Below are 27556 nucleotides of genomic sequence, written 5' to 3'. Positions count from 1 at the left end.
CTCTGTATGTGTTATATATGATGTACCACATGCAATCTGCTCTTTTCCTGAGTCCTCTACAGGCATCTGCAATTAAATGCCTCCACACACACTCTGCAGAGCTGCTGTTTGACTATCATATGAGGGATTTACAAAGTGGATTTGAAGCCCCAAAACAGACTAAGTGCATTCAAATGTTACATGAAAATATGGCTGAAAGCATCACTGATTAATGTTAACAATTACAATGGACTATTCACTGTACTGTACAGATACATTTGTCTTGTAACTTTAACCTATGTTAAGTTAGTCCTTGACGCAGACAATGCACATCTTAGCGCTGTTTAAAGGTCAGATATGGGAATGATATCACACACACAAAAAAAGTATGAGGGTATTGTTGTTTATTGTGTAACATGGCCACAGATAGATAACGGACAGTACTGTGACAGCTTCTCTTCTTTCCAAGTCAGAAGTTTGTCCTGAGGGTGTTCCAGTTGAAATGAACTGGAGATGCAACAATGAATTCATAGTGTCACGTCTCAGCTGGCCTCTTGTCTGCTAGTGTGACTAAGTACAACCTCTCATTTAATATTTAGTCCATCTGTATTTGTGAGACAGGTAAAAGGGTTTCTGGGGATTCCTGTCCATGAAAGAAATCAGAATCTATTACAGTGGCTGTACTGTTTGTCAGTTTTATCTTTCTTTATCGACATAAAGTTATAGACTTTGATAAAGTTTTGATATAGCCACCAGGTATAAAATATTTACCCAATGCTAGAGTGCCTTAAAGGGCATTGACATCTGCCAGGCACTGGCTTCAAAGCATCCTTTGGGTCCAACAAACTCTAATTCAAAAAGCATCAACTTCTCTCATGAGTGCAAAGTCAATATATTTTTTCATTAGTTAAATTCACTTCTGATCAGAAGGTAGTTTTGAGAATATTAAGAAAACATTCAAATAATAGTCCTCAAGCAGAGATGCACCCAATCAGCTTTTAAGGATCACTTGTTTTTTTTACCTCTGCAACATGGCTGCCCCCAAGCCTGAATTATTGAATGAAATATATACATTCCAAAATGTTTATCTGTGCTGATGTGTTTTTATGTTTGTGTAATTTTATTTATTAGCCATACTGTTACTTTCTCTTGTTTAAATATTTTGTTTCATTATGCTTTATACGCCATTAACCTACAAGATACTGCAGATGAAATTTTACCAAATCTGACACATTTACAAGACAGACTTAAGTCCTCGATCAATGGGCACTGTCCCTTTTTGAAAAAATAAATCAAAACAGAGGAGATAAAGTGTGCAAATTTACACTGAATAATAATTTATCAGATCAAAAGCTACCAGAGAAAGACTTTTAGTTTATTGCGGAGGCTGCTTCTTTGAGTGATGATGTGAATTGTGAAGGTCAAGATTGAGAAACCTTACCCGAGTTACTAAGAAAGCATCCTCTGAAAGCATCACTAATGTTTTACTCCTTAACTCATCCATAGATTTATGTCTCTGTCAAACAATGATGTCTAAACAACTGACATTTGGGATTTTGTTGGTAACTGACATTAACGAAAAAATGCTAACCACATTGATATTTATAGTATGTATAGCACTTTGTGCTACATTTTTAATGTATGAAAAGTGCTTTATAAACAAAGTTTGATTTGATTTGATTTGATTTGATATTTAATTAAAAAATATATAAAAATTTTATTCAAACACATAAAAACGGGGACACTCCATACTTGTTCATGCAAGTGCTGGATGTATGTATATCTATATATATATATATATATAGATATACATATGCATATATATACATATATATTTGTGTGTTCAACTGCAAAGCCAAATTTCAAGAAACCTGGTGGAGACATGGGTCATAATGACAAAGGAGAAACTTGTTAAGTTTTGACATGTTAAAAAACCTTTGTTGTCAGTTCAGTTGAGGTGAGTGCGTTTGTGTTCCAGGCTGTGATGGAGTGTTGACTGTTAATGAGAAAAGATCACAGTCTAAGAGGCAAATGTATGTTTTATTAAAAAGAATATTGGATTTATTTTTTCATTTCTCATACTTGCAGATTATCACAGTTTTACTTTACAGTCCGATTTTTTATTCAGTTTGACATTTCATTTATTTTCCCATCACACACAAAAACTATAAAAACATCCACCTGGAGAGGACATTCATTTTGTCTTTTCCCATAAATTTCTAACCGTTGTACAGCTGTCCTCATTCCACTTTTTCCTCCTCACCTCTCCTATCATCCTCTTCAATACTCTCCTGACTATTCAGTGATGCGTCAGCGTCCTGAGGTGCATTTGTCTCACTTCCTGCGCCCTCCCAGAGGACAGACGTATTATTCTGGCTGGAGCGTAGACGCTGGCGGGGAGGTGTCTTTTGGTCGCCGGGACTAAAAGATTGGGACATTCCAGAGCCACCTCGAGCCAAGCCAAGCCCCCAACCGTGACGGGAACCCAGCTTGCGACGGCCCCCGGAGCCAGAGCGCATGGCTGGAGTCCCGGGAACCGAGATGTCGGGCTCTCCTTGAGATAAAGTTTTCCTCAGGGGAGAAGGAGAGACTGGAGCACTGCGAGGATCTAAGAAAGAATGAAATTAATTTACGGTTGATAAATTATTCTGTAAACCCCTCATTTACACAGACTCAGTTTAAAATCAGAGGTCAATAAATCACTGCATAATTCAAAAGAAACAGAAGAAGCCAGTATCCAGAAGAACAAGAAGCTGGTAAAAACCAGTGGATAACATAATCTCTTTTGTAAAAAACAGGCAAAGAGATGCTGTAACGCTGTCAAATTGACCCCTCAGCATCACACAAGTCTGCTGCCAACTCAATTTTTTTGCCAGTTGTTTTGATCCATTACATTAAAGGTGAACATAAAAAGCACAACACTAACTGACTGACACATCTTTACCTTTCATAGGCTTCTAATTTCGGCTCCAATGCTCATATTCTGGGACAAGGAAAGTAGTCCAGTTAAATTGAAATTATGCTTGAAGTTAAGTGTCAGAGGTGACGGAAAGGGTCTCAAGATCTGGTATGGCTCTCAGGAATGGGCGTGGCTGAAGTGATGCAAAGTAGCCATTACAAACAGCAAACTAGCTCTCACATGTGTCATTTTACTTCATAGACCAGATTCAGCAACTACGTAGACCATCCCAAGACCCCAAACCCAACAGGAATTCAGCTTTTTCTGACAAACATCACTGGATTTCTTACCACTTCATCACTACTCATGATGTACAGCATCCCAACGGTCCAGCAACTGGTCTCCTCAGTTCCCAGACATTCACAGACTGATGCTACACAGGGGTAAATATGGCCCTGTGCCAGCTCTTTTCAGGACGCGTTGCTGCCATCAAATTAAAGATGAGCAAATATTTTGCATCGAATAGTCAAATGTCTCCCTTTAGACATTTTATGTTTTCTGGATTTGCAAATCATTGCATTCTGTTTTTATTTACATCTTACACAGCATCCAAACTTTTTTAGAGCTGGGGTTGTAGTTAATAAGGGTAATGTATTGTCGCATAATAAAAACAGGGAGGGCTGTGTTACTCCTTTGTGCAACGTGCGATAAGAGTCCAGTCCTGAATTAACCTGAATTGCACTAATGCAGCGTGACCTGGTGTGCAAAGAGGAGTAAGGGTCTGATCATCGCCGCTTTCAGCTTTAATTGTATTCCTTATTTTGAAATATGTTGTGAAGGAGTTTTTTATGACAAACTTGTTTGTGTAACATTTACAAAGGCTTCCATATCTGCTGAAAAGTCCTGCACATTAACATTGCTGATATAACCACATTTCTGACATTAAACTCAGAAAATGAAACAACAGCACCTTTTTTATTTAGGCTGCATGCTGAGTTAGAGGTATTTTCAATAAATTCAGTACTCACAGGGTGGAGAGGTTTACTTCCTTTTCATCTTGTACAGCATGGGAATTGAAATGTGAGTTATGATACTCATGATCCCAAACCAAAACATGTGCCCATGTTTGAATGTGCACCTAACACAGTCTCAGAGCACATACTAGTTTATTTCATGAAGCATAAATAGATATTTTTATGGAAAATGCTATGCAAATTAGTTTATGCCTTACAAAAGAGCACAACAAGGACGCAATGCCAACTCTTTTATCTAACCTGTGTAACAGTTCGGCACATTAATCAATCATGAAGGAGTTGGTTAAATGTCACTCCAAAACATATCAAACGGGAGGGTGTTGAGGTTTCGGTAAATCTCTTTGCCGGCTTTTAACTGTGGGGAGATTTCTCTGCTTCCTCCACTTCTTGTGTAGAGTCTCTCTCTGGGATGCACTCAATAAAAACCTGCAGTCTGCTTCAGAGGAAACAGAAAGACCCCCACCAAGTTTTGAGAAATCAGGGATTTATGGGGGATAACAGAAATCAAATTTAATGGGGGACAATAATACTATGTTGAAAAGAGAGAAACCATTATTACAAATGCAGGTAGGAGCTTACATCACGTCTTTGAAAATATCTGCAGGGGATTTCTGTCCGACTCTCAGTCAGTAAATGCATTAAAAGTGAATGAAGCCTCACAAATCTTTTCCTTTCAACATGTGGTTAGCAGAGTACGCCAGCTTCAGTGAATCTTGGCTTTTTACAGGGAGAGATCTAAGCAGCAGAGAACGGTATCAATGCCGACCACACTTGGTAGTCATGAGATGATTTGTATGCATGCCTGTAGCCTCGCTTGATGGGGTGAGTATGAGAGCATATCTTTGTGAAAACCAGTCGGCTGATGTTTGTGTGTTTGTCAGTGTGAGAATGAGGGTTATTGTGTTGTGCTTTGTGTGCATGTTTGTGAGTGTGTGTGTGTGTGTGTGTGTGTGTGTGTGTGTGTGTATGTGTGTGTGTGTGTGTGTGTGTGTGCGTGTGCGTGCGTGTGTGCAATCTCACCAGGACTAGGTGTGTGTGTGTCTGATGTAAATTCAGTGCTGTCGGCCAGATTTTCCACGCTGCCTGCGGCAGTGAAGAGGGCGCGTCCCTCTCTTCCTCCTCCTCGGGGTTTGATTAGCTTCTTCATTCTGTCTGCAATCCAGTTAGATTTTCTGTGAGGACATAGGGGACAGGGACCTTTCACAAGGAGGGTTGAGCTTCTGCGTGCACACTGATGCACATTATCTACAAGTCTTGTTTATCCTCAAACTGAGGTAGGGTGTGTGTCATGTAGTAGAAACCTCAGCGTTGTGTGGTGTTTATTCCTTGGCCGAGATACAGAGCCTCACAGAAGGTGTATTATCAGTGTAATTTGTGTTGTTCTGTTTCTATTTCTGCGTGATCACACAAAACCTACGAATCAAAATCTTTTTCAAAAATTGGTGGGGAGTTTGGCTAAGATCTTCAATATCTATATTGACCTTTACAGAGACAATTTCCAGGAAAGTTTCTAGAAATCATTTACAGGTATGTACAACCAAAATTAAAACACGGACATTGCCAAAGGTGATTTTAGCAGATGACAGCGCGGTTGTATCATCAGTGACCTTTTATTAGCTTGAGGTCATTATTTTAGTCACTTGACTTATTGTGCTGTCTGATTACAGAAACAGAGAAAAAGAGAAAACAGCATAAGCTTAAGGAGGAATTTAGTCATTTTAAAATGTAGTATATATAAATATATATATATTTATATATATACTGTTTGACATTAGGTAGAATGGCATCCCTTCACTTCACCTATTATCAATATTATATTAGTAAATATTAGCAGAAAATAGTGATACATGCTATGCAATTCCATTCTGTCTAAAAATGCGAAGGTATCATTTTTTGGGACATATTATCGAGTCGTAGGACTTATAATGCATAACTTGTGGGCCCAAATGTATTCAGAGTATTATCACTTGACAAATTCAAAACCTAAAAATGATGTATTCCACACCTCTCTAACTGTCTGTCAAGAAAACCTTTTTAGAATAATAACATTTTGAAAAAAAAGATTCAAATGAAAAATCATTTCATTTTATTTCATTCAAATTGATTCTTTGTATTCAGTTAGTGAAACCAACTCTCAGAGCTGAAGCAGGTTACAGCCAAACTGAGTTATTCTGTTTATCATGTTTTTTTGGAGTGCAGCTGTCACTTTTTAGACATACAAGCATCTGAAAATGAGCTTTGTCTACCAAGTGTCTGGGCTCAGCCTCAGAGATGGATGAGGAGCTCAGTCATTGAAAAGGAGCTCAGAGTGGAGCCGCTGCTACTTCCACATTGAAAGGAGCTGGTTCAGGTGGTTCATGTGTCTGTCTAGGATGAGTCCCCAGGTGAGGTGTTTTGGGTACGTTCATCTGGGAGAGGACTCCGTGCAGACTAAGAACATGTGGGAGAGATTATTTCTCTTGGCTGACTTGGGAGGGCCTGACATTTCCTGGAAGAACTGAAGAAAGTGGAGCAGAGCAGAACCGAGCAGCTCTGCTTAAAACAGCATAAGGCAGCTGATGTTTTCCAAATAATGTTGAGATAGATAGATAGATAGATAGATAGATAGATAGATAGATAGATAGATAGATAGATAGATAGATAGATAGATAGATAGATAGATAGATAGATAGATAGATAGATAGATAGATAGATAGATAGATAGATAGATAGATAGATAGATAGATAGATAGATAGATAGATAGATAGATAGATAGATAGATAGATAGAAAACCTAAACAAAAGGTCTACATTAAAGTCTAACTTTAGGGTTATGGTCCCTGTATTAAAAATGTGAAAAGTGCAGCATTTCACATTGCTTTAGCTATTCTGTCTCCATGACTAATGCTAACTTGGCACTTTCTTTCTGCGGATTATGGGAACTAAGAGTCACACAAAACACTGTGTGAAGGATCTGTAATTGGGGAAGTAAAAGCATGATTTTTCTCTAGCAGCAAAATTAGGGTTTTTATTCAAATTATTTGAAACGTTTGTTGAAATAGCTCAGCCAAGAAATATCGAGTGGTCAGTACAGTTTGTCTGTTTGGAAAAAGATGACTCATTTGCATTAACAAGAAGTGTGACGTGCCCAACTTAGAAGTGAATAACTTTTGGTATAGATCCAGATCCATATCTAAATCCAGAAACGTTTTATTCAGCATAGGTGAAGGTAGGCACCCTCTGGGCACTTGGTTGACTTATTTGCCACATTTACTCTGTTTAAAATTCAGATTTTTGTCTCCACCAAGATCTGAACACTATCACACAAAATAATACATTTAAGTGACTGATAATTCATGTGAAATGTACAGCATTTACCACTTGTCTTTGTGTATGAAGACTGGCGTTGCATTTCTCAAAACACTGGTCTATACAGGTGTAGTTTTGGCAGCTTGGTGTACTATATATGTAAGTATGAGTATGTAAATATATTTGTATGAAGTACTTGGCCTTGCTGGCTGAAGGTTGCATGTTGGGCTCGAGGACTCGATATTGATCCATTATCTTCTCCACCAACTTCTGCTTCTCCCGACGGAGCTCGCTCAGCTTCTCCCTGAATGAAAACACATGAAGCATCAGAGCGAAGCAGCTCAGAGCAGGAAGAACAAAATGCCTGCTTCATTAATCTCATGCATGCATTATCTGTTTGTGACAATGGGACTATTCTAAAAGTGTGTCAGTTAAGTAGCATAGCTGCAAGCGTGTGATTCCCCAGTAACCTCACTACTGAGAAATGGAGCTGCTTGAGACGTTTCTTATGGAAACCTCTGTGCATTTTCAGCCTTCACAGCATCATAGTAGCTGTGAATAGAAATAATCTCTTCATTCTGTCCGCCCACCATTTTGATCCAGACTAAAATAAGTCAGCGACTGTTGTCACTGATTTACATAAAATTATGTTGTGAGCAGTAACAGAGCAGACTCTCCTCTGATACAGACACTGTGGCAGTAAAATTATTTATAGCAGAATGATGTCACAGAGTGCTTAATGATGATGCATTACTGTATTTATCTCTGTATTTATGAATCTGTGGTTAGCAGCATGGCTCGATTTTTTATTTTTTCTAACTGACTGAAAATCCTACCTCAGATCATGTATTAGCTAGACTAGAGTATCCCATTTATGAGATGAGACAGAGTTTATGAAGGGTTTATGAGACATCTGCACATGTTTGTTCACAACATTTTTCCCCAACATTAGTCGAGGAAAAACCCTCTATCATTTGCTCGTTGTCACAAATCAAATTACTTTGAAAGTCAAACTATCTTAGCTGCATTTTGCACTCTGACAGGTTTGAAGACCCTCCCGGAGGCAGGGGTCAAACATATCTGTGAAATGAAATGACTAAACTAGAGTGAATATGTGATGTTTGGTTATGTGGTAATGCATAACATATTAACTGAGCTGTTTTATCATTTTGTTCATACTCGTATCTTTTCACTGTGACTTTATTTCTAATTCTTGTTTTTCTCTCTACGCAAAACAAATGCTGTCAATTCAAACATTTGGCTTCTTTACATTCCTTATACTCAACACCTGTTTCCTGCTGTTAGTTTGGATTACATTTTCTCCCTTAATGAGTGAGACCACCGTTTATAATACTCAGGACAGATTTCCTGGACCACAATACACAATACTCCGTGCACCACTTTGCTCAGAACTACAGACTTTGTAGTGAATGCATCATAAAATAACCACAATGGAGAAAAGACTGATCAGAGATTCTGGTATCAGATCAGTTAAGAGAAAGCAACAAACACCAAAAAGCTGTGCAGTTTAGAATTAGTTTCCCTCACCAGAACCATTACTGGGAACAGTAATTAATACAAAAGTGGTAATTAAAATCAATTAGAGTCAAACTGTCAGAATACAAACATTAACAACATCTGAAGGTCACCTCCTCTTTTCCAAAGAGATGCTGCGGAATCTTTAAAAAGTCATGTCTACATCAGAACCGCTTGATGTTAGCTTTTATCACCAGTGCAGTATATCTGCTACCTGAGGGAGGCTTTTAAATTGCACCTACAGGAGCAAACAGTTACTCGTCTACACAACACATGGGACGACACTAACATTTCTTTGAAATCATGCGTCTTGTCACCAAATAAAATCCAATAATCGAACCACCTAAACCTGATCCCGTTTCCATGTCTGTGATTGCCTTTTCTCAGCAACCTGCTTCCTGTTGACACCATGCCTTTTGCTGCATATTTTTTTTAACAAGTCTGATTTAATTTCTTATCGAAACTAAATATCCTTGAGGCCTGATACTCTGATATAATCTGAATGTACTTAAGTGTTTGGATTTTTTTATATCCTGTTTATCCTGTTTTGTTTGCAAATTTCTTTCTGTTAAATGAAAACCATACTGACAGAGAGTAACTGAACTGTAAATTGATTTCTGTGAGTCTAACACACGGTATTTCAGCAAACCCACCAGTGTTACGAGCACCAGATGTTATATCACACAGCAGGGTGTTGATCTAAAACATGCTGTGAGACTATGTTCAATTCTCACTGACATTTTTATCTGTAATTCAACACAAGAAAATCCTGAGCACAGAAAAGAGATCCGCTCAAGAATTAAGGCTGAAAATTGAGGTACAAAAAGGTATAATTTCAAAGAGATTTGATTCAATAGACTATAAGAGTGAAACCAGCTCGCTATGAACTGAATTACTCTGCCACCACTCTATTACTCAGTCAAAAGGGTGACTGCTGAGAGCTGTTGGACTGTGAAATCGTTTTGCAGTATCAAGCCCTCTATGTTCAAGATATGAGTTCAGACTGTTAACGAAAAGCCTTCATTCTCACATCTAACATAAAATTAGCTTTAGTGCTTAAATGTTTTCATTTAACTTCATGATTTCTTCCTCAGTCTAGATTAATTTTCCTTGGTGATTATCCTCTGCAATACAAAATATCTGCATTGGGATGTGTGTGTGTGTGTGTGTGTTTACTTACTGATATTCCCTCTGCTGTGAGTAGTGCTGGTCACGACGCTCCAGACTCTGCTCCAGTAAGGCCCGATTCTCCTTCAGGAGACTCTGGTTCTGCTCCACTAAGTGTCGGTTCTCCTCCTCCATGTTCCCCTTCAGCTGGGTCAAGAGCTACAAGCAAGACCATATATGTGAGAAAAATAATAACTGGGTAAGATCAGATAATAAAAAGTAGACTGTGTATAAAGGTGGACTGTGTAAGCATGCTTGTAAAACACAGGATTTACAGACAACATAAAGACCTACTGACAAAACAGGGCAGAACTTTGATACAGCTGACAAATCATGCATACCGGGTGATAGAAAATAAAAATTCATCCATCCATTTTCTATACCCGCTTAATCCAATTTATGGTTGCAGAGGGGCTGGAGCCTATCCCAGCTGTTATTGGGCAAGAGGCAGGTTACACCCTGGACAGGTCGCCAGTCCATCACGAGAGGGCCACACAGAGACAAACGAGACACACAACCATGCATGCTCACACTCCTGAGGACAATTTAGTCAATTTAGATCATTTAATTTCACCAATCAACCTAACATTCATGTTTTTGGTCGTTGGGAGGAAGCCGGAGTACCCGGAGAGAATCCACACATACACGATGAGAACATGCAAACTCCACACAGAAAGGCCCCAGCCGGGAATCAAACCTGGAACCCTCTTGCTGTGAGGCGACTGTGCGAACCACCACACCACCGTGCAGCCCATAAAAAAATAAATCTTGCATAATATTCCCAACTATCTCGCCAGGGCCTGTGTGTGCATGTCAACATAAACAATTTGTTGACATGTGAAACAAGAAGCTCATTAACCAAAATACCCATCTGTGTAAATTATTGGCATACATACGTTATAAATATATTAAATCATAAGTTTATAAGGACTACTGTTGCTTTGTATTTAACAGAAACATCTTTTAAACCCTCTTCTATTTTTATCTCCACCAGCTGCACTCTGTTTAGGGCAATTTGGGGCAATTTAGGCTTAAAGAACATTTTCTTTCACCACATTATAGAAGAAAAAAAGTAATCACTCTCATAGTATCATACTCCAGTTTTTTTCATATAGGGAAGACATCTGCCTGCCAGTCCCAGGTGTTGTTGCAGCAGCCACAGATAAACAAAACAGTCCCAAACTCCCTGCAGTGCAGCCTGATTTTATCAGTTAACAACATTTCACTTTGCTGGAACAGAAAATACCATCAACACTGTCACAGTCAACAGAATATGCAAAATAAATGTTTCCAGATTATCCCTTATTGGGATTGACAGGATAGGACATTTTGACAGAAAAAACACAAGAATCACACCACCTGAAAAAAAAGATATTTTTACATTGATTCATGAATAATAATACATTTAATAACACAATTTAAAATAGGTAAATGTTTACCTATGAAGATAAAGGCAAAAATTAAAATTAGAGCAACTGAAGTTTGTTCCATGTAATGAAAAATACAGAATTAAGTGTTTTAAATCTGTAAATAAGAATGAAAATGTTGGGTCCCTGTGTGGCCCTTGTGTCAGCTGCTCACCTATAGCCTCTCATGAAACCATGACCAAAGCAAATGTAAAATAACATCAAAAATACAGAAAAGATCTCTGTACAGGCAGATTCAGATTTAGCTGAAAAGTAGTTTGCAGTACTGAATGTGAACTGAGGTGCGAAACAATCTGATGAGCTGCCAGTGACAGAACTGTCAGGGCACTGGTTACACACTTGTTTTATAAAAACCTTAAAAAACTGTGGAGCAAAAGGTCAGAGGTCTGCAACAGTGACTGACTGCAAAGCACATGAGTAGAAAACCAACCAAATAAGTGCTGATAGAAGCACAAAAATGGAGAATTTGTGTCCAAAGATGCTGCTTAGTGGAGAGTTTACGTTCAAGGTGAAGACCACACTGTCAAATGTGTAATGAAGAATGTAAAAGAGTTCATCTGAGTAGATCAGAAAATCATTTAATAGTCCAACAATCATTTGTGAAGACACAACTGTACATTTTCCAAGCATCTCTGCTAATTTCCTATTTGTGAATATGTTTCTAAATTACCTTGTCTTCTTACACGCAGTCCTGTCCAACTGTAGCCACATCAGTGAGCACCACTGCAACAGGTTAATTGTTGGACCAAACAGACTTTTGCTTAATTTTCCCTCAGCATTACAGAATAATGAGAAGCCAGAATCTAAACCTACTGCATTTCCCTTTAACAACTATGTGGATGGTACAATAAGATGCCTGAGTAGAAAGAGTTGATCTGGAAATAAATAACTGTCATAATATAAAGTATATAATGATGTAATTTGTGACAAATCAGTCACAAGAGGGAATGCAATTCAGTTTGCGTGCGATGCATTGTTAATCCACAATTTAGAGTAATAGCTTGACATTTGGGTTGACATTTGTTTATTTCTTGTCCACTGTCAGAAACTTCTATTTGTACAGTAAACATGAAGCTACAGCTGGCAACTTGGTAATTAGCTCAGCAGTGACCTGGAAGCAGCTAGTCTGGCTCTATTAAACAGCAACAAAAGCTGCTTACGAGCAACACAAGAAGACACTAATCAGTACGATCTAACTGGTTTCTTTAATGATGTGTGAAGCAATCATAAAATCGCATTAAACTGGTGTAACCTGTTAGGCTGTCATTGTAGTTGGATTTTGTTAGTTTTTTTTTTAGCTGAGCAAGCTATCTGCCCTTTTCCAGCTTTCTTGTTAAGCTAACCAAAACGGAGTCATTCCAGCCTTTTATTTCGATTCAACAGTGGGCATTTAAGTATTCCATTGAAAGAGAGTATTGCTCTGATCGAAAGTGGTTGAAGTGCCTCTGGACTACTAATCTGGACTACTTTTGTTGAGGCCAGATGAGGCCCGAATGTCAATAGACCTTTAGTAACCTGGGTTACTGCAAGATATGAGCAGGTGAGGCATGGCCCAAACGACAAAAGAAAAATGTAGATTTGAGCAATGACTGGTGGTAAATAGCTGATTTTAGGCACCCACACTTACCCTGACTCAACACCTGCATTCAAGGCCAAATATTGGCTGAAGAAAACTTGAAAGTGTTTTCAATATTCAGTGCTTAAAGACAGCATTACATGGAGAGCCAAAGCTTTTTAGAGAGCCAAAGATGCCTCGACTCCTTACGAGCGTCTTAGTGTTCATTTTTTGTTTTAACCAATACATAATGTTGTCTGACATGTTTGGCTGAAATTGCTCCCCACTGATGATGTGATAGCGTTTCTTCCACTCACAAAAATCTGTTATGAATTCCTTATATATTTCCCTTAATCAATCAAATTAATCAATAAAGCATTAGATGAATTAATTTGTACTTTAAGTGGGTAATATATCTAACTGCCCATCTAGGGAAGCAGTAAATCCCGTTTAGCCTGGTCAACTGGCAGCTACAAAACACCTGCAGGTGTATGGCTGCATTTTTGTAGGAGTTTGCATATTTGAGTCTTGTTACCTGGTACTGACTGGTGAGCCGAGCATTGCTGAGGTCCAGACTCTGGTTGGTTTCCTTCAGAACGCTGAGCTCCCCCTCCACTCTAGTCTTCTCTAGCTGGGAGGCGCTCAGCTCCACCTTCAGCACTGAGCCCTGAGCCAGCAGCTCTGCCTGCGACGCCAACCAATCCTTCTGCTGGGTCTGCAGTCTGCAAGACCAACATATATTCTCACTTATGTGTCCTGTGATGTGTTTTGAGCTACTGTTTGCTAAGCGCTCTCCAACAGAAGCTTGTGTTATCATTACAATGAGAGGAATCCTAAGAAAACTACAATTAAGCTACAATTAAGTAAATTAATCATCAACTGCAACTGACGATTATAGTCCTGCATACAAGGGACATCCCCTGGGTGTCCACGTGACGTCGGATGTATATGCTACTGATTACCATAACTAAGTTCTGAACTGAATGTTACATAATTTAATCTTACATGAACGTCCTTTTCTGGTCTCATGGACAGAGTTTTCTTCTTTCACTTGTATAGGGATATCTCAGGACTTTCTGAGTTTCATTAGACATACTCGTGTGTGTGTGTGTGAATGCGCATCATTTTCTACATGTACACCCATTAAATCGCTCCCTGTAATAGTATTTCAGTAGATGTGTTTTATAATATTTATCTCCCCACAACTGCCAAAGATGAAATCAATATGTCAAATTCTTGTCAGTGTAGACATACAGCTAAGTTATCTGTACATTTGACTGTGGGGAGGGATGACTGGCTTAAATCCACAGGCTCTCAGTAGTTTGGCAACTTGTAACTTTCCAATTTTTAATAAAATCTGTGTAACAACAAATCTCGGCAACTCTACACAATGATGTCAGGCAAACGTCTCAGGGACTTTTATTTCTTTGCTTTAGTATCCTTTTTTTTTTAAATTACTCTAAATATCTCCTGATAGTAAAAGATGACAAGTCTCTAGGTCCAAGGATGAAGTCTTTCACATCTTGTCTTTTTTACCAACATTCCAAAGAAATGTCAGAATACACACACATCTGAAAAGCTAAAACTCTCTTTCAAATATGTTGGCACAAAGGAGACAAACTGTGACCACATCATTGTCCTATTATCACCTTTCCAGTTGACATGCCAAAAAATATTTACTCAGAGTTGTTCTGTCCATTGTTCCATGCAATGAATGCTCACTCTATTTTTAGCTGTCTTGAGGAAAGTGCCTGACTCTCAAGCTCTTCTATATTGAACAGCTGGTCACTGTCTGCCATTTGATGTTGACCAGCTGGTATAAAGAGTGTTTTTTCTTTTCTTTTTTTTTCCATCAGTATGGGAGCAGTGAGAATGAACCCCAACATCTAACAGAGAGATAATGGCGCCTTTCTACCTCTCAAAGTAGCCAAACCATTCATTGTGCATGAATTAAGGCTGTAATAAAATTCAAAATAAGTAAATTACGAGAGAAAAATATCTCCATTTCAGTTGTTATCATACTTATATAGTTATACAAACCAAAACAGCCTTTTTGTATCATACTATAAACATAAACTGCTCATATTAATTTCTGCTGTGATATTCCACAGAGTTAGACTTACTTCTGGAAAGCTTTTAAAAATGCACGCGGATTCCCATTAAATACAGTATTTTTGGTCGGATGTTGTAAGATGGCCTCCCTGTCTATGGTATGTTAAGTATTTATGGTAGGTTATCTTATGATGATGATCACTATCATTACTGTGTATATACATCACCCCCGAGAGAAAATTTAATTAAAAGTTATTAAACCATAGATCATAGCAAGCCTGGTCTGAGACTTAAATACACACAAAAAAAGGTCATTTTTAGGAAAATATTTAATATATTAATTTGCTCTTTGCATGATGGTGTTTCTGGAAAATAAACCTTAAATTTCTCTGCTTTCACTCAAGGCTTTTGGATTTAGTTTTTATATGTTTTACGGAGTGAAGCCTTGTTTCTTTTGTGCTAAACCCAAAGGTCGTCAATCAGGCACAGAAATGCCTTCATTGCATTATACAGTACATTTGCATTCAAATCGATTCCTGTGTTGCTCACTGTGCTTCATATAGAGGCATTACTGCTGCTGCTCTCTGCATTCAAATGAACACGAGTGCCATGAAAGGGTGATCAGATCTCATGAATGTGATGCTGAAGAAGCTGTCTGGATTACTTACCTTTCACTGTCTTCTTTCAGCCTCTCCAGCTCCCGTTCCCTTTCTAACCTCCTCTGGGCCCCTGCCTCCATCTTGTCCCTCTCCACTTTCATCTCTCGCTCTTTCTCCTCCAGCTGGGTTTTACCATCTAGGAGCTCCTTGTACCTTGAAAATGCAAACACAAAATTCACTTCAATAAAATGGTTTGAAAGTAAGATTAAGTTTTTCATGTGTTTTAGAGTTTTAACGTGTTAATGTCCACACTGAGAGACAAGCATTTCTTTGCATCTTTAGTTTCCTTTAGGCAGTATTGATCAAAATTTGAAAAAGTAATGGCATTACACGTACTTTCATTTAGCATTACATATTTAAGCTGAATGGTAGAGATGTTTTATGTCAGTTAACTTCCAAAAATGGTTGATAAGACACGGTACAGTTACTGAAATATTTGCTCCACGACATGGTTAAAGTTTCCAAAGTTAGTATTTATCTAATTTGCAGTCGGTCAGTGTTTTTACCTGCCCTCCAGCTCCCTGTGCTGAGCCTCCAGGCTGCGGTTGTTGCTCCTCAGTTGAGAATGTTTTTCCAGCAGCTCCTCCAGCTCCACCTCTTGCTGCTGCTGCAATGCTGTCATCCGCTCTTGGTCCCTCCTCAGAACCTCCATCCTGGCCACTGACTCCTCACGCTCCCGCACCCAAACCTTTGATTCGGCCGCCAGGGTAGCACACCTTGCTTCGCTCTCGCTGCAGCGCGCCACCACTGCTGCATGCTGGGAGCTCTGTGATGCTTGCTCCACCTGAATGCATGTACGATTCGGGGAATGTGACACAGGACCGAGGTACTATGTGCTATTACGTGGAGACAAAATACGACTTTTTTCCAAGTTCTAATAAATTTGCAGACACATATCAGTACAAGTGTGCACAAAATGTAAACGCATATACACAATGCCAGCACAACCACCAAACCCTTTGTCCTAAAACTTTGGTGCCTTTTAATAAAACATGAGCTGCCATGAAAGCAGAATTTGCAAAACTTTGGGATAGTTCCTAAACTATTGACAGTATACATTTTTTTTTCCATGTATTTGCATTTTTCTTGGATCTTGTATTGAATAATATATCACCTGTCTGTCTGATCAGATCTTTTTATCCAACTCCTTGGAAACGCAAGTAAAATACTTATTTTTTTTCAACATTTATTGCAAAAAAAAATGCCTTTAGTTTAGGATTTAAAAAAATGTATATAATGTGATCTTGGAGACATTAAGCTCTCTTGTTCTACCAAGTCACTTCAGCCGTGTATATGCTGCGTGTCAGTGTGTCAGCTCACTTGTAGCTGGGTGTTTAGTGTTTGCAGTCTGGTGCACGAGTCCTGCAGGCTGAGGGAGTGCCGACGCAGAGCCTCTAGCTGCTCCTTTAGGTGGTCACATGCCTCCTGGGACTGAGACAACCGCATTCGCAAAGCTTCTTGTCCTGCAACCGCCACAGCTTTCTGAGAGGGAGAGAAATATCTTCTTCAGTGTTCATAAAACCACACACACAGCCATGTATGGCAGCAGCTTCATTGTGGGCTGTTATCTTTTGTGTTTCATTCTTCTGAAAATATTCAAATTATTTCAATTCAGGCTGACTATACAGCTGATCTTTCAAAGTGCTCTAAATGAGGTACCATTTTAAATACATGTAACTTTTAGATCAATCTATACAGTGATTAAATTGATCCTGTACCCAACATACTGTCAATGCTGAAATATATATCCTGATCATTTTAGTTTGTGGGATATTTACACAGGCTTTTATTATTTAAGTAAATCTGCATACTTATTACTGTGACTTTGTACAATCAGATCTGATCTATACATTAGTATATTGATAAGGCATCATGGGAGGTAAACTAGTAATGTTGTGGAAATTTGCTGAATACAAATACCTGGCATTATAACCAAACTGAAATACATTATAACAAATCTTGGATGCTGAATAAAAGTTAGATTGTCAAACAAAATGCGACAATCTGAAAATCCATACTTTGACCATCATCTTGGTGAGTGTACTGACAAGTTGATCAAAAGGTGGCGCTTGAACTGCTGAATTCAGCGATGATACAATGACATCTTTTCAGCATTTAATCTCTTAAAGATGTTTTAACCTCAACAAAAATGAACACCTTTCACCCAAACTCTTTTACACTGATGCCTGAAATGGTTATAGTTGGAGTTTACAATAATATATTGGGGGGGGGGGCCTGAAACAAGGTCTCCATTAGGTGCAGTGGAAATATATATATTTTCCAATGAGGTCAAGGAACAGAGCTTAGGAAAAGACAATGGGTAAATTATTATTATTTTTTTTTCTCCCAGACTATTCGACCGGACTCGTTCAGTCAACCATAAACTCCTCTGTATGCCGGAGTCAAATGTGAGGCCATCTGTTTGACCTCTAAAACTTAGCTGAAACTGGTTAATTCAACAGGTAATAATCCGAAAGACAGTAGCAAACCTACAACAGAATGTATAAAAAAATAATCGGGTATTGCAATGCCCCAGTCAGACCTCACCCTGATTGAAATGCTGTGGTGGGACCCTAAGAGAGCTGTGCATTTGCAAGTGCTGCCAACCTCAATGAGCTGAAGCAATGTGAAGAAGAGTGGGCCAAAACTCTTCAACAATGATGTGACGGACTGATAAAAAAAACTTCAATGTATTTCTGTTAAAGGTGGATCTTGCTTGTGATTGGTTTTAATTGTCCTCATCTCAAATGTAGCTCAAATGCAGAACGACACTATGGAGAGCCATGAAATAAATAAGCACTGACATTAATAAATATGAGATGAAATAGATACAATATGTAAATTAAATAAATACAATTATGTAATTTAGAAAATGTATTTTATTTATTTAGTGACACCTTTTTATAGCGCCACTTTTACATATTTCGGTAAACTTTTATTTTCTAAAGCCACTTTTATTTCATGGCTCTTTTTATGTCAGTTGCTTCTATTCAAATGAAGGGGCGTGGCTATCTCTGTGGGGTGGGTTTGGCCACAGCAGGGAACTCGAGCTGCTCCACACGGCACCGACTGCACTGGATGAAATTCCTGACCTTGGCGATAATGCAGCTGCCCCTTACAGCTTGAGGTTTGATTTGATGTGTTTTTGAGGCAGAGAGGAACAGTATGGAACATTTTAAAACTGATGAGTGGAAGCAAAATTGGACTTCTAGAATAGTAGCACCCCACTCAGGAAAGTGGCCTTGTGTGAGCTAATAGCCATCAAGCTTCCATAGAGCGGAAATTTCAAAATAATATAGATCAATTCCTACCACGCATCATTCACAGAAATACAGTCAAACACAAATACATACCCCTTTCTCCAGCTCTGTCACTCTTTCATTCAGCTGCCTCTCTCTCTCCCCTATGGCTTGTTGGTGGATCCAGGAATTGGCATGATCATTTCCAGTTTCAGGCCTTTGATTCTGAAGTGGCATCTCCTGCATGCACGATGATTCTGAATTTGAACTAGACATTTCTTTCATCTCTGCACCTTCTCTTTGCTTTTCAATATGAAGAAGAGATTCGTGTTTCTTGAGGCACTGTGTGAGCGACTCGGCTTTCTCCTGTGATTGGTTAAGAGAATCTGTGGCCACCTTGAGTTCAACTTCAGATCTTTCTAGCTTCTGCCTCAGGTGCTCAACTTCAGTGGCCAGTTTTTGAGAGCGTGCCTTCTCACTGGATAGATCCTGATAGGAAATGAATGGGAGATAAAAGTATTCACGGATTAGAATCTGAAGAAAACAATGGCAAACAATGCATGATCATCATAAGAAAAAAGAAATATGCAAACTCTCTCACTACATGTGAGAGCAGAGAATATCTAGCATAATCAATATTCTGGAGCAGTCGGCGGGGGAAGAGTTGTGAGTGAGCCATCAGCAAGGCACTACATACAGCCAATGAGAGTGCAAGCGACGGGGTCTGATGAAACAAAGTTAGGATAAAATAAACAAACAGGAGAACAGGATGAAGAAAACTATGGATTTTGTTAAATGTTAGTGAGAGCATCCATGCTTCCCTGATGTTTCCAGAATGCAACATCATAAATGATTCAAGAGAGAAGCCGTGGAGAGACTCCCACTTTCTCCTTAACAGTTCGACAGTTCAAATCCCGGCTGGGGCCTTTCTGTGTGGGGTCTGCATGTTCTCCAGGTACCGGGTACTCTCCGGCTTCCTCCCACAAACCAACTAACTGATGACTCTAAATTGACCCTAGCAGTGAGGGTCAATGTGTAGATGGTTGTTTGTCTTGTTTCTCTCTGTGTGGCCCTGTGATGGACTGGCGACCTGTCCAGGGTGTACCCTGCCTCTCGCCATAATGACAGCTGGGATAGGCTCTAGCGCCCCAGTGACCCCGAGCTGGATTAAGCGGGTATAGAAAAACTAGATGGATGGATGCAGATGAGTCAGGGGTTCAGTCTGGTGAAAAATCTTGCAGTGTGTCAGCTCCTGTCATGATAGTATGACCACTCCACAGCTGCACACAAGTGAAACACGTCTTGTAGTGTAAACAATGCAATGATCCATTTTGTTTAAATTTTTTTAGGCATTTAAGTTTAAGGTAAGGGAAATAACGGGGGGTGGCATTAAAATCTACTACATTTTTAAAGTTGCCACAGTGAGACGTCCTGCAATGGTTAAGTCCAGTTCAGCTGGGTACAGGGATTCCCAAGGTGAAAGGATCCTGACCATGCTTCAATATGTGATGATTGGGGGTGAGCATGAGTTAAAATGTAGAACAGTCAATCATTATTTCTGACACTTATAATCATGCTGTTTACATCCATAAAATACAGAGCACTGTATTTTTGGATTGCTACCAGAAACAGGCCTACATTCACCGGGCATGAATCTTTTTAAAGCGTTGTATACCACAGAGATGTTTCACCCAGAAATCAAACAAACAAAATAGTTTGAAATTGTACAACTGTGGGCAACATCTCCATTATATTTTGTGTACTGCAATGTGGGATAACAGTCTCCATAAAAAAAATACATATTTTGTATATATTTCTTTTAAAAGTCCAGCTTAATCTGCGCTCTACTTTTTCCCTATTTATTCACTGTAGACGCATATTAATGGCAGTATTACCGTGAATTTATGTCGTCCATATAGGTCAAAGTGAATTTACCCTCTACCACATACCTGGACCTGCGTTTAAAACTATAGTGTCTTAATCTATCACGCATGCACGCGCGCATACACACCTGAGAGAGTGAGCTAATCTTGGCCTGAGCCTCTGCATACTGCTCCTGCAGCTGCTGTTTACCCTCCTCCATGCTGCTTAATTGAGTGGTGAGCTTGTCCTCCAGGTCCTGGAGCCGTGTGCAGAGCTCGTTGGACTCAGACAGCTGCTGACACACACGTCTACATATACACACACACACACACACACACACAGACACACACACACCAGAAGCAGCAGAAACAGGTCAGACAAAGGTTGATTGAAGATAGAGTTGACATTACAGATAAATGCATGGCACAACCAAAAGGCTCATTCTGACACCTTGTAAAGTTAATCGCGTAATCGAGGTTAAATGAGTGAGCCGTAGTATTTGTACCTGTGTTCAGCATCCAGAGCACAAGCTCTCTGGTTGCTGTGCTCCAGGGCCAAGGTCGTGCTCTCCAGCTGCTGTCTGAGTCTGGCTGCTTCCCTCTCTCTCTGCCGCCCCTCCTTCCGCTGGCAGTCAAGATCTGACTGGCACGCCTCTTTTTCCTGCTCCAGCCGTGAAGCCTCCAGCAGAGCCTGGTCTCGTGCCCTGGACAGAGATTCTGCTTCCAGGGTGGCTTCACGGAGCTCTGCTTCCAGCTGCTCCTCCTGACGACGGGAAGTATCCAGACTGCGCCCCTGACGTTCCAGCTCTGCTCTGAGAGTCTGGGTGGTGAGCTCTAACTGGTCGGTCTGGCAAAAGAGAAAGCATGAATGATGAATGCTCAGTGCTGTTTCATTTATTTCTTTATTTTTTGACTGGACACAGATGAGACACTGGGTTGCTAGCCAACACTCAGTGGCAAATTAGAAAATACTAAAAGCCTCTTAACATATGACTGATATGACATCAAACTAACAAAAGATCCAAGAGGTCATTTGTGGGGCTGAAGATGCTACATCACCGAGTGAAAAACGTCGTTAATAAAAGGAAATTGAATTTTCAAATGATAAGAACAGTTTTAGAACATGGAAAATTTGGAAAATTTTGTCAAAATACAACTAAAAAGTAGCCACTTTAACGTTTTACAGCTGTGTACGACCGGTCAATCCACACACATTTTACACGACTATGAACAAGAAACATGGATTGACATGTGGCTCAGTATCCACCAATTACAAGCTTGTATGTTTAATCCTTGATTCAAGTGTTCTTGAGTAACACACTGAACCTCAAAAAACACCCTTTATGTGTCTCTGTGTCAACTGTAAGTTGCTTTGGATAAAAGCATCTGCTAACTGAATATATGTTAAAAGCAGCAAAGCCACAATGAAAATTTGATGATAAGGCCTTCTTCCAATAAAGACCTGGTATCCTACGCTGAAAAAAAGTTGAAGTTGAGGTAAAAATTGTGGTTTTAAGAGATTTTATTATCTTGCTTATACTGTAAATTGCTGAAGCACCTCTTGTCACCCTGTTAGAATTGATTTTAGCCTCTGTATTCAAACTAATCAGCTGACTGATCTGATGCTGGTGCTCATTCTTTAGGTGCTTCTCAGTGTCAAGGGTGCTTCCTTGGTAGGATGGAGCCTTACAAGCAACCTCTAGGATATTCTATCCTATTGTGTATTTGAAAAAAAACACTTAATGGAACAGTCCTAACAAGTGTGCATTTCTCATGGCATGTGATGGTTCAGCTAATAATTACACCTGACACACAATGGCAGAAAAGAGGCTGTTAATAGCTTGTCGCTGTTATCTGTCTACCTAATAGCCAGTTATACTGGGTACTGTGAATACATGATGATAGTAGCAACTTTATGGTGAGAACAAACATATCAAAAACAAAAGAAATTTGGGGGGTTTAAGAACTCCTTTTATGACATCGTATTCTAAAAATGTAGCTGTTAAGGATCGTTCCATGACCTCAAGAAGCCTCTTTTGTGCTAGGCAGGTATTATACAAGTGTGTCTCATGGTGATGTAGATCAGTTGTAGAGAAAAAACCTGGGCTAAAAACAGCCTTTTAGGCAGCACATGAGCAGTGTCATCTTTAGGAAAGAAAAACTCCTGTCATGTGGACTTTGAGCTTTGTAACTCTTCACTTTTATTACACAGAATAGGGAAATTGTCTGGCACACTGGTGGAAAGGGAAAAGACAAAAAGACCTCTTTTTTATATTTTCCTCTGAACATGGAAAGCATCCATCCATCCATCCATTATCTATACCGCTGAATCCGTCGGTCGGGTCGCAGGGGGGCTGGAGCCTATCCCAGCAGTCAATGGGCGAGGGGCGGGGTACACCCTGGACAGGCCGCCAGTCCATCGCAGCATGGAAAGCATAAGTAGCCTATCACAAATCTGTGGCTAAGTACAGTACCTCAGTATATGTACCTAGTTACTTTCGAACTCTGTTCATGCCCATGCATGAAAACATGTATGCATGCAGGTGAGACAGAATATACTCAAAATATAATTCCCACTAGTCTTGCAGTCTAGTGGGGCTCAAAGCTAGGATTATATTTTGTTGATGAACACCAAATGTAAACGTAACTTTTGGTTTGTTAAGAAGGAAGCCCATGGGAGCAGCTACCTCCTGATTCGAACTGAATCTCATGAATACAACACACATTCAAACTTTACTGCATGAAGTGACCAGGTCAACACAGCTTCTTTGGTTATGTTTCATCACAGTCGGTCAGTGAACTCAATCATCAGCAAGGGAGAAACAGGATGAGATGAAATTTCTATTCGGGTTTTATTCACCCCTGAAGCTGAAAGAAGTAGAGCGCACTTCATGTTTCATTTAACATTCTCCAATTTAATTCCCGTGTGTTCTGAGGCTGCTTCTCATTCTGGAGGTGGAGGATGTGAAGTGTAACTCAAGCATATCTTAAAATTTTTCTGGCTTCGGAGACAAATCATCAAAACTTCAAATGTCCAATTTTCTTATTTGGTGCTGACAGCTCTGATGTACAGCTGAAGTTATTTCTTATATAAACCAAAGTCAAACAGTTTCAGCTCCTGGACATCGTCTAAACATACACAGCCAGGTTTCTTAGAATGTTGTAATTAAGTGGCATTGCAGAAAAATGCCAACGTGTCAAATGTCAACGTGTTAATTTGCCCTAAAATTGAAACATGTTTGAACTTGCCTGAACTACTTGTTAGAAAAAATCTCAGTTACTAAACCTATCCTGGGAGAATTTGAATATGTGATGTAATGTTGGATTATTAGACGTATAGGCACAAATCCACCATAAAGGTTTGATTTTCTATTCTGAAATGAGGTGTGGTTGCACTAAGGAATTACAACATAAGAAGAGGGACCATACACGGCTCTGTCTGAGGGCAAGGTATTCATGAACCTCTTTTATAGTATTTCTTTAATGCTGACTAGGCTGTGCTCTTCTCCTTGGCTTGCAGTTTCTCTTATGTCTTGAGATTTTACTGCAAATAGCGCATTGAATATAGAATTCACTATGACTTTGCCCCCTTCTAAAGCGGAATGCCTGAGAAAGGTGACTTTTGGTTTGTTTTTGTTTAGTTTTTTTCATTAAACTACTGTAAATCGAATGAAATCTACTAAATAAGCCATATCAAAGCCTTCACTTGGAGAGTGGATGAGTTTCTTTTCTTTTCTAATGCAGTTGAAAACAGACCAGTAAGCTCAGTCCAGGGCTTAATAAGGATGTTTTACATGCAAAAACGGGCTTCTGCTGAACATTTGCTCCTCACAGTAATGTAGTTAGTTTCCAGAGATGAGGAAAGAAAGAAATCTGGTCAGTATGATGTAATTGTTAAGAGAGATTAAACAATAAACAAACAGACTGGGTTGTTTTTTTTCATAGGTTTGCATTTTTTACATCTGCTCCCCTTCTATGTTCTTTGTAGTAAAGTGGCATCTGCTTTGTCTGTGGAAACATTTTGTGAGTGTTTGTGCATGTACACTCTCCAACCTTGCGCTGGGCTGCACGCATTGCGTCCACTGTGCTGCGGAGAGCGTCCCTGTCTCTCTCTAAAGCAGCGCGCTCTCCCTCCAGGGTGGCGATGACCGTGGTCTGCATCCTGTGAAGCTCTGCCTGGCTCCGTAGACGGCACAGCTCCTCCTCCATGGCCAGACCCTCAGACTGAAGAACCTGAGGGCAAAACAGTGGAAAACCTTCACTGAGCTGTGAAAGTGACCAGCGTTCATGAACACTGTATATGAAAAAAAAAAAGATGGATCAGCATGTTGACAGCAATTCCACAACTAGTCTTTGTTTATTGAATTTCTTATAAACATGACTGAAATAAAGCCATGAAATCAATAAAAAAACAACATCTTAACAAAAGCATACAAATAGTTGTCGCCAATCTTTGTCTAGCGCTTGAACAGGCTGTAATTCTATCAGGAATCAAAAAAACATTTTTTACTTCATGTTTGGTATCATCAGCTTAATTTAATTTGTTAATGTACATCAAGTTTTGAATTTCAGGCCTGCAGCACATTACATATCAAATCTAATAATAAGGTGAAAACTGCTATTTTGTACAGGTTATTTCAACAGATGATTGTAATCATGCTTTTTTAGAAAAGCAGAATCCATGAAAGAGTCTTTGAGGAGGAAAGAAGGACGGAAGATCTCTGGTTTATCAACAAATGTGAGAGAAAAATATTGAAATGTTTAAATACAATGATCATCAAAGAAACATTGGAAGAGATTTGCATAGTCCTCACTCTACAGTGCAGAATGTCTTCGAATCATTCAAGGAATATGGAAGAATTTCAGTGTGTACAGGCCTAAGCAGGACACTTGTGATCTCCAGTACCTCAGGCAGCACTGCATCAAGAACCGTCATATCAAATAGCTGATATAACCACATGGACGAGGGATCATCATGGGAAACCTTTGTGAAATACTGCTACGACACAAAAAGTTAGATTCACAAATGCTTCTTAAAACTTCCATCCATCCATTTTCTATACCCGCTAATCCAATTCAGGGATCTATCCTAGCTGTCACTCGGCGAGAGGCAGGGTGCACCCTGGACAAGTCACCAATCCATCACAGGGCCACACAGAGACAAACAAGACAAACAGCCATGCATGCCCACACTATCACCTAGGGCCCATTTTGGTTCACCAGTTAACCTGACATGGATGTTTTTGGATGGTGGGAGGAAGCCGGAGACCCCAGAGAGAACCCACGCATACATGGGGAGAACATGCAAACTCCACACAGAAATGCCCCAGCAGAGATTTGAACTGCCTCTTACTGTGAGGGAACAGTACTAACCACCACACCGCTGTGCCTTCTTAAAACTTTGTACAACTATGTAAAAAGGAAGCCATGTGATAGCCTTGTCCTGTGGTGGAATCAACTTCTCCGGCCTCTGAAGCATCTGGGATGGGCCATCACACAGTAGAAACGTGTTGAGCTCAGATTAATCAGTTTTCCAGATCTTTTCTGGGAGATAATGAATGCCATGTGCTCTGGATCAAAGATTAAAAGAACCGTCCAGACTGTTACCAGCAACAAGTCCAAAAGTCGGACTCTGAGATGGTATTGGGTTGTATCTGTGCTCTTGGCAACCTATGCTGCTCTAAAGGCATCTTTTCCTAGGATTCCTATGCATTTATCAACAGGACAATGCAATACCACCGTTTGCCCACATTATAAAGACATGCCTGAGGAAGAAGAGGGTACAGGTACTTTACTGGCCTGTCTGCAGTACTGATCCGTCCAGTAGTGACTGTGTGGAGAAATTTATAATGAAAAATCCAACAATTACCTCATACTGTTGTACAAGCTAAGTCATGTTTGCAGGAAGAAGCAGATGATTTAATTTTTTTTGTATTTTCCTCACCATTGCAACTTTTTCTCATTTGATCTAGAACATGTTTCTGGTAATTTCATTTGCTCTATTTGATCAGGATAAGTCATAAATTGTTTCATCACAGATATTTATCAATTGATAAACCTTCTCCAACCACTTTTGATCCATCTCTCCCTCCCCTTCCTTCTCTTTCTTCTCAGTAGAATTAACTTCAGTCACTCTCTCCATGCTAGCTGATATTGATTTCCTCATCTTCATCAATTCAGTCTGAAGAGCTTGCAGCAATCTTCTCTCCCTCTCATCCTATCTCTCAGTCCTCCACTCACCTCATCATTTGCCATAAATCAAGCTAGTGATATGTTGTAGAAGACCAAATGTCTTTACTGTCATGCCTATGCATGACATTATGTGTTTGCTGCACCACCAAAACAGTTTTCAGCCATTTTCTCTTCACTAAAATATTAAGGTACTTGTCATAATTAGTTTTATAATTAGTTTTATTGAAAACATCAGTGATAAATGTATAGTAATTTACTTCTTATCAAACATGAACTGTACCTCAGGCAGCCATTATGATTGCTCATCGGGTCGATGGAAAGATGAAAGCTAAACCTGAATGAAGTCATGTGACTGTGATACAGCACGAACAGCAGAAAAAACACTTCTGATATGAAACCTGATTGGTTTGGGACCTTCCATTATGCCTCCTACAGGATGTTAAAAGGTCATCAGGTTTAAGCCTTTTTTGGAGCTACAATATCTCTGCATTTACTTTGATTACAAAATTCAAAACTTAAGGATTCAAATTTATCAAGAAATTACAGGTTCACATTACAGTCATTTTGCCACTTGATGCTGCGAATGCACTTCAGTTTGAGCAGCTGGTGCTTTCATAAAAATATCAAAAAACAAACAAATCTCTTATGCGTCTTGAAAAACTGTTGT

At 39.5% G+C, this 27556-nt stretch overlaps 1 protein-coding gene across 1 annotated transcript in view; it reads right to left on the bottom strand.

The window, feature by feature from the left end:
• Positions 1-2013: 2013 nt before the first annotated feature.
• Positions 2014-27556, bottom strand: part of ccdc88b (coiled-coil domain containing 88B) — a 49545-nt gene continuing 24002 nt past the window's right edge. The window contains exons 16-27 of the mRNA XM_075481568.1: positions 24751-24930; positions 21204-21544; positions 20847-21006; positions 18950-19324; positions 16917-17078; positions 16103-16380; positions 15606-15749; positions 13421-13607; positions 9917-10062; positions 7397-7504; positions 4933-5084; positions 2014-2587 (exon numbers count right to left, since the gene is read on the bottom strand). Of these exons, the coding sequence (XP_075337683.1) occupies positions 2220-2587; positions 4933-5084; positions 7397-7504; positions 9917-10062; positions 13421-13607; positions 15606-15749; positions 16103-16380; positions 16917-17078; positions 18950-19324; positions 20847-21006; positions 21204-21544; positions 24751-24930 (2601 nt within the window). The 3' untranslated portion in view covers positions 2014-2219. The remainder of the gene's footprint in view (positions 2588-4932; positions 5085-7396; positions 7505-9916; positions 10063-13420; positions 13608-15605; positions 15750-16102; positions 16381-16916; positions 17079-18949; positions 19325-20846; positions 21007-21203; positions 21545-24750; positions 24931-27556) is intronic.

Source organism: Odontesthes bonariensis, chromosome 13 (assembly GCF_027942865.1).
Source record: "Odontesthes bonariensis isolate fOdoBon6 chromosome 13, fOdoBon6.hap1, whole genome shotgun sequence".
In the NCBI taxonomy this organism is placed as follows: Eukaryota; Metazoa; Chordata; class Actinopteri; order Atheriniformes; family Atherinopsidae; genus Odontesthes; species Odontesthes bonariensis.
This window is presented reverse-complemented; position numbering and strand designations above follow the sequence as displayed.